Source organism: Pyxicephalus adspersus, chromosome 5, assembly GCF_032062135.1.
Source record: "Pyxicephalus adspersus chromosome 5, UCB_Pads_2.0, whole genome shotgun sequence".
Lineage (NCBI taxonomy): Eukaryota > Metazoa > Chordata > Amphibia > Anura > Pyxicephalidae > Pyxicephalus > Pyxicephalus adspersus.
Window position 1 is genome coordinate 76,105,893 of NC_092862.1, and position 8,551 is coordinate 76,114,443.

The window sequence follows — 8,551 nt, forward strand, 5'->3', positions numbered from 1 at the left end:
CTTTCCTCTCCAAAACAAATTTATGCCAGATGGTTTTCAGATATATTTGGAGTATCACAATGCTATGGACTGCGTCCAAAGTTATGCTTTTGTGCCAGGCTCCAACAACAGCAGCTTGTTTCAAGTAAAACTTCTCATTTATGCTGAAAGACAAATGCCTGAATGGGCGTATTGCCAGTTGTTTATAAGTGATAAATACTAAATCTAATAGAAATGGTTTCACCCAAGAATAAACTACTAAGAGAACAGCAATAACATATCTTGTAGGAACTATAATAAAAACATGCTGCTTACTAGCTATGTACTACCTGCAAAGGTAATCTACATCCAGCCAGGAAAGCAGCATATGTATTTCATATGTTTACTCTGTATGCAACTTTAAAGCAATACTTAATAATGTTGTGAATTCAACAAAATACAATTTTAACAAATAAAGAAAAATATGCAGTTAAGCTGCACTGTACAGTAATGCATCGATTTAGATAGTTTGCTCTACGTGGATGAATAGCTAAAGGCCACATGTTACAGTAAAGGTAAAATAAGTTGGTTGTTGGTCTGCCAAAAAAATCAGCATTTGGCATGCATAGACCTGACATGTTGATAGGCGGTCAACATACTGGAAAAGAGATTTTGGGTTTCCAAACACGTAACCAGTTAATGCAATTTCAAAATTTGTTCCTGATGTTTCCAAATCCAAAGATTTTATTTAAATAATACCTAGTCGTCCTGCCATGAAGGTCCTTGTTCAGGCACTTTTTATTATTAGAAACCAACAGCCTGTCCCTGGTTTACAGCAGGTGTTTGTCATCTCTAAACCCAGGATTCTGATGGAACTTTTCAACATTACGCAGGTATGGTACTACCATTAGGAAACCTGCCCTGAAAAAATGTCAGAAAGCTATGGCTGGGGTGCCTGCATGTAGACAGGACATAGTTGCAGGAAAGCATAGCAGATCAGAAGCAATAACATACAATATAAAATGTTAACAGTATTTTAATACTTTAAAAGTATATATTTTGTATGATACAAGGTGCTTTAGGAAAGAAAATGGTATTTATCGGTAATAAATTAAACGCTGTGACTAGTGTTTATTTTCAATGCTAATTTAATTTTTTTTCTTTGTATACAAATTTTATTCTGGCCTACTAATTTCTGTGTTGGTATTAGGTAATGCAGAGCATGCTGCACAAAACTTAAGGAGTGTTAGAAAGGTCAGCAAGAGATGGTCTGAAGCATGTGAAATGGGCCATAGCAGTCTGTACAAATAATTTACTTTAGGTTACAATTTCGATGCACCATTTTGGCATCAATTAAAAGAGGGGCTAGTAAAGATGAACAGTGAATAAAAGGTTGGTTCTTGCAGAAAAATTTTACATTTTAGTAATTACTCACCTTAATCATAACTGTCTTTGCTGTGCCCTGCTCGCCTATAAGTAAAACTGCCTTTCCTTGTTTCATAATAGTATGCATCAGGAAATCTGTACGAACATTGTCAACATTTGGAACTAGAATGGAGGTGTATTCTGGAATTGAGTCCTTTGGATAAATATATTCAGGAACCTGTATGAAAAACATCAAATTCCAATTACTCTATTAAAAGTACATTTATGCTTCCTAAAATTATTTTTGTACTTTTTTATGAACCAATATTGTCATCATGGTGTATTAAACAAGTAATAAATCAACAAATCTTTTATTATGTCAAGATGAACTGCCAATATGACAACACATCATTTCCTTTTAACTTCTAAATTAAACAAAAAATACAACTCTTTGGCTTAGCTAACAATATTGAGAAAAAAGGTAAGACTGTCAGGAAGATGGGTTCCCAGTAAAAGCCATCAACTATAGCTATGTGCTGGGCATTGGCATTCATTCTCATTAATGTGGTAGGTAAACATATGTTACAAAAACCTATATAAAAACTATGAAAAACCAGCATTATATTTGTAAAGACCTGCTGTATCAAGCTAACCAAGATAACCAATACATACAGATTTTAGTAGAAAGTCATACAGACTCAAAGAATAGTGTTAGTTTTATATAGGATGCTAGGTATACTAATTACAAATGAAAAACCTAAACATGGATCATAAATATTCCTTAGGATATTGACAGACCTTTTTGGACCAGTGCTCCCATTGTCCATTTTCATTAATGACAAATTCAAAAATGGTTTCATCTCCTTTGATAGCAGGAAGCTCAAGAGGGGCAGAGTGATCACGCAAAAATTTTTCCATCTTCATACGATCTTCGAGCTCTAGCAGTGCACCTACTGACCACATCACTGCAAAAACAAATAATCGAGCCAAGTGTTCCTGGCTGGGCTGCTTCTCCTCCTTATCAGATAGAAGACCCTAAAATAATTAAAATATTGAAAGGTCATGTTGGTAAATGTTGTTAAATCTTCAGTCATTGCTACTTTAGGATTCACAAAGCAGGACCTGATTTATTAAAGATCTCCAAAACTGAAGAAGGTAGACTATCATGGGAGAGTGATTAAGCAAACTTGAAATGCATCTGGTTCAGGATTGAAAGCATTTGTCAGCTAATAGCAAATGATTTCATAAGAAATGCATTGCAGATTTGCTGGATCACCCAGGTTTATCTTGATAGCTTTAATCAAGTAAATAGCCAAAGTTCCTTTAGTAAGGTAGTTTGTGATTTAACAGGTATATGAGACTAAACTGTTAAATTCAATAGCTTAATAACTGCTTCTGGATTATGCCTAATAAAATGAATGGTACTTTTCAATACTCTGACCCACTGTTAATTTTAATATCCTTAAAGAGCTGGTCATTGGAGAGCTGACAGGGCAGTGTGACAAAATAATCTGGCACACTAGTGTCCATCCCATACCACTTTATTGCCATATACGCATTTCAGCAAGCTGATAACAAGTTTCAGCCATCAAAGGCTATAATCATAGCTGGCTAACTCCACACGTAACGTAGTGGGCCAAAAAAGGAAAAACTTGGCCCAAACCGGTGTATCAGTTATGTGTGGACTTGTGTGTAAGTGTCATTCAGGGTGCTTATGAAAACAATGGATGCTTGTTCCATAGTGTCAGGTGAATATTTCCCCATCAAGCAGTTTACACATTGCAAGGAATATTATTAGAATAATGTTGTATGTGTTAATTCTTGATCCATACAAGGACCTATAAAATATGGGAGATGTACTACCCAGTAGTTACATTTTTTTATTTATTGACCTGTCCACCTGTGCATGAGCAGGGGTATTTTAATGACAATGAAGAATTTGCAGCAAGCTACGATTAAAGCATTTGCTGGCGTACAAACATATTAATGGTATTCTGAGAGTCAGGGTAAAGCATTGTTGGGACAATACACATGTGTTTTGGATTGCTTTGTCACATTGTCATATTGGTTGCAAGAAGCACTTTTCTGAGCGGTGGTCTGCATTCAGCAGCCCATAATAAGAGCTGACAATGGCTTTTTTTGTTACATGTCATGGCAGGATCCTTACTGATTGACTCCTGACAGCATGATCATCATGTGTCAGGACACAGCAACATATGCTATACCCATTTTCTTTCCCTGTTAGTGTAAGTTATTCACTGACAAAGAGGGACAAAAAATGACTTTAATATTGTAACTATAATAGTACAATATGTCTGTGTAATAGATGATGTTGGTGCAAAAACTGGCAAGGTATATGGTCAAGTTATAGATGGCAATAATAACATTTTTTTATACTAGTTGTTTATAAAATTAGGATACAATCTGGATATAATTTATTCTCTGTGGATGCTATATTGTCAAAATAGAAAACATGAATTTGTATGACAAGAGCATTAGCCATATTTACTTTTCTGTCTAATGTTTAGCAAATAATTAATAATATGTAATTACCTGAAGGAGATCAATTGCCTGCCTTATATACATACACTCCAGTATCTGCATCTTTGGAGATACAACTGTGAATACAAAATTAATCAAATCCTGCAAGCAAACATAACAGCAAATGGTTAAAAATGTTTTACTGAAATTTTTATAGTTTTCAAGACAGTTTTTTGTGTTAAATACACCATACATTGAATCTCTAAATTAAGATAGCTTAAGATAATTATTCTAATTAAGATAATTAAAGATACTTCTTTTTGAATTAGTAAAAAAAAGTATCTGAATATGCTAGTATACACTAAATTAATTATTTTATATTAAAAGATCACAAAACCTTAACCCCTGAGACTTTGGAAAGATTGATCAGTGGTATACTTGGTCTTTCCCTAAACTATCTTGTTTCTACTCATATCAATAATTTACTACTACCAACAAATTTGTCATTGGTATAACTTTGAATGTAAATTGTTGCAGATACAGTGTTTGCAACGAAAATCTTTCTCTTCCAAAATTTCAGTACTATTAGAAATTACTTTTTACTTTTGATAGTATTTTGAAATGTATTGTATGTCTTTGCATATTTTTATGTGGTAATGTATATACAGTATTTATATAACATTTTAGAACAGTCTGTGCCTTGCTGTACAGATGATAAATATTCCCCTTGTCCTGGTGTCAGCTATAAGACCTCAAACAGGACAAGAACCTGTCTTTGCTTTTCTTTACTTTATCCAGCATAAGTTAGAAAAAAAGAAATTACTGGTATGAAGAAAGCAAATAAACACATTTTACAAATATTTCAAATATGTGCTCTTTTCTTAAGTAGGTATTGTAATGAATTTTTTTTACCAAGCAATTGTGGTAATAGCAAAAAGATCTACCATACATGCTAGATATAGTTGTATGGTGTAGTGAGTGGGCCTGCACTAACTGAAGAACCTGATTTATTAAAATTATCCAACACTGAAGAAGACAGACTATCATGGTGAACCTGTGGGATCCAGCAAACCTGGAATGAATTTCTTAAAATCATTTCCTATTATTTGGCAAATGTTTTCAATTCTGGACCAGATCCATTCCAGGTTTGCTAGATCCTCAAGGTTAACCCATGATAGTCTATCTTCTCCAATCGTATAGAGCTATGATGAATCAGGACCGAAATGTAAGAGTTTCAAAAATATGTGTAAGAAACAATAGCCATTAAGGTTATTTTCTGTCCATAGTTTAAATTGTATTCTTGGCTTGGGTAGAAACGTATTAACCTGTAACCACAAGGCAAAGAAAAGCCACCACAAAAACCACTGCATTACTGATCTTAAGCTTTTTAGAAAATATTTATTAGATCTGCCATAATTATTGTTGCCACTGCATAATGTAAGGAATATTACATGGTTAGAGCACCAGATGTACTTAAACCTTTTATCCAGAAAATGGTGAACAGTGGGGTGTAAAACTATTTATGGGTTTTAACATCTCTAAAAGGCTAACAATGGAGACCTCCTTTTAACAGTCACAGCACATGTGTAGATCCAGGCAAGCAAATGTGGAGATCTTACAGTCAGCCAACTCCCAGCAGACATAGAAAGCAGTGGGTGGCTTAGGAGGCATCTAATTATATAAAACAGTTTTGGGCAGATTGACTGTTTAGCGCAAAGAAAGGTAAACAGGCACAATGTGGTTTCATGTAAACTTTACACAGCAATTCTTTGATATCCAAAATTACCCTTTTGCCTTTTTTTTGCCTTGCGTTTTGTAAAATCATTCTAATAATTTGAATTTTCAAGATATAACATTATGTTTTCAACATAAATTTAAATGTTTGTTTCCTTTTAATTTATCTGGATTATTTATCAGGTTAAGACTGTTGATCTAATATATGTTGAATATTTAATATATACTGCATGGGAATATATTTTGTGTATTTTATGTAAAACAACACTGTAAAAGTGTATTAGTAGTATAAATATTATTAGTATCTATAATACTACTGATAATTACAATACTAGAAATTTGTAATTTTTTCTTTGTTAAAACCCAATGCAGTTGTAGCATGGTTACCTCCTAATTTTATTACCTAATGAAAAACTATCAACAATTGGCATAAAGCTGTGTAAAGTAGTGACAACAACGGATCAAACTTTAATGAGAATGGAGGGCAATTATGTTCCTGAAGGTATAGCCTAAAAATAGTGTAAAAATATGAACAAAGGCTTTGGGGGAGATGTCACTAGGGCACATAGGCTCAATAAATCACAGTAAGACCCTAGAAAGTAACAATTACAAGTTCTAAAAATGTGTTAGTATATACCTCATTATGGAAATCTTACAGCGGAGTCTGCAAAAGTTGCATGTTCTTCATTCATTTTAAATATATTTATTAACTTTATTGTATACTCACAGTGCAATGTGACTGCACTAAGACATAAAAGGCCACTCACAAGTCTGAACACAGTTACATGGGTTGGAATCTGGAATCATACCCCAATGCCAATGCTCTACAATTAGCTGACACAAAGGCTAATACAGTCTGGGATGCTGCAACCTCGGAGGTAACAATGGAGCCTGGCTTAGTATTTATCAAAACATAGAAGGAGGAAAAAGAGGAATGAAAGCTTTCTGCAAGAAGTTCATGTATTTTTAACAAAGGTATATTTTTAAATATTTTAGTTCAATATTTTGTACATTTAAACCTTAACAGGCAAAGTGACAATGTTTTTAATATTTAATAATCTTAATCGGTATTTAGAATTTTATTTTGAACTTGTATTGTTATTGTACTACATGTAGTCATCAGTATACCTTCAAGAGCATATGAAACCCGCTTACACAACAAATATTTTTTCTTTACCAAGCCAAAAAGTTATTAGTACCAGCTAAAAATATTCTCTGAAAATGTAATTTAAAATTATATTTCCAAGTCAAAAACATTCCAAATTTTCCCAATGCTGGTGAGAATAAAACCTTTTGACTTTCGAACAATAATCAGTTTACTCCCCAGTCCCCTCCCTAAATATCATTTTAAGGATGTTTGGTGTCCTGTTTTAGTGTGCTAGTGGAAAATACTTTGTAGAAACATTTAAAATTACGTACCTGAAAAACGCTGTTGAAACAGCTCCATAATACTTCATGCTGAGTTGCAGGTAGAGTCTGCAACCAGGCCTTCAGGACAGGTCTCCAGTCCAGAACAGAAGAACTCATGAAGACCATGCCATTGCGGGATACAGTAGCAGGAGAGGCATTGTCAATATTGTGTGGTTCAAATACAATTTTGCAGTTAGGTGCCATTGGAATACGATCCCCATTAGCCAACGTAAGTGTCTTGTTGTCATCCAAAACAGAATTTAAGTTTTCTATCCATATAGCATCGACAGGTCCATCTAAAACTATCCATATGTGTTCTCCCTGAAAAACATTTATAAAGTGTCAGATAGGCAACTTATTGAAAAGTTATTTTTTGCAAAATCCATATTTTTAGATAGAATACCAGAAAAGTGAAGTGGTATAGAAAAGAACTGAATAAGTAAAACTCACTTTTTTTGCTTTTAAGGTTTTTCTCCACAAAGTTGAAAATATGCCATCAGTCCAGTCATTGGTGGCCACATCAAGGGTGCCAAACATTTGGGAGGCAGTGATGGCTTTAGGGTTCATTCTCATTTCTTTGTGAGGAGCTCCGCAATCCGTCATTGCTTTCATTAGGACATTAATACATTTGGTTTTGCCTGCACCACTGGGTCCAAGTGTCATCATTCCTTAAAAATAAAATTTATGGTTATCCTCTAATCAAAGAAAGTATACTGCAGACATAACCAAGATTTAACAGTGAAAAAAATTAAAAAAAGGAATCTATAAAACATTTTAGATTGCTAGAAGGTTCTATTTTTGCTATAAATTAAACATCTGTATTATTTTAGAAAGATGATACATAATAAATTATAAATAAATTATACACTAAGCAGCTGTCTTATGGAAATTAGACTTTTTCATTAGGAAACCTTTTTCATTGTGAGGCAGGTATGAACTAACTTTTTTTTCTCTTGAAGATCACTGTAAAAAGAATAGCATTTCTATAATATAAGCAATATCTATGTATGTATTTTATGTTTACAACACAATCAAATTTTCTTGCTATTGTCAAGAATGCTTTTAGCTTTTGTTGAAAGATAAGTACTCACACTCAAGATATTATCTTGACAGTACAGCTGCTATGCTTTATTTTTGTTTGCATTCTGAAGACATGGTGACTTCATCTAGCATGTGCATATAGAGTGTTTGTCCATATTATTCTAAAATTATATGTAATTTTGTTTTATACTAAAGAAGCTAACAATATAGATGTATAATATAGAAATGTCATGTTTTATGTTATCCAATATCCACATGGATTTCATACCTTCTGCTAAAACTAATTCCCAGTCAGTGCTCTGTATTGCAAGACTCATTTTAATGATCATGCATGCATGGTAAAATTTCTAAACCAATCAATTTGGTAATATTATAATCAGGACATGATATTGACTTTAAAAATTAGCAAGATCTAAGTACAACAATGATATACCACTAAATACTCTTTGAAAATGAACCTATAGAGCTGAGCTATATACCGTATTTTTCGGACCATAAGACGCACTTTTTTTCCCCCTAAAGTGGGGGGAAAATCAGGGTGCGTCTTATGGTCCGAATGCAT

The 8,551-nt window shown here is 33.5% G+C and overlaps 1 protein-coding gene across 1 annotated transcript in view; it reads right to left on the minus strand.

Moving 5' to 3' along the window:
• Positions 1-8,551, minus strand: part of LOC140331139 (dynein axonemal heavy chain 5-like) — a 160,821-nt gene that overhangs the window by 80,558 nt on the left and 71,712 nt on the right. The window contains exons 47-51 of the mRNA XM_072411892.1: positions 7,399-7,616; positions 6,958-7,269; positions 3,877-3,966; positions 2,122-2,358; positions 1,394-1,561 (exon numbers count right to left, since the gene is read on the minus strand). Of these exons, the coding sequence (XP_072267993.1) occupies positions 1,394-1,561; positions 2,122-2,358; positions 3,877-3,966; positions 6,958-7,269; positions 7,399-7,616 (1,025 nt within the window). The remainder of the gene's footprint in view (positions 1-1,393; positions 1,562-2,121; positions 2,359-3,876; positions 3,967-6,957; positions 7,270-7,398; positions 7,617-8,551) is intronic.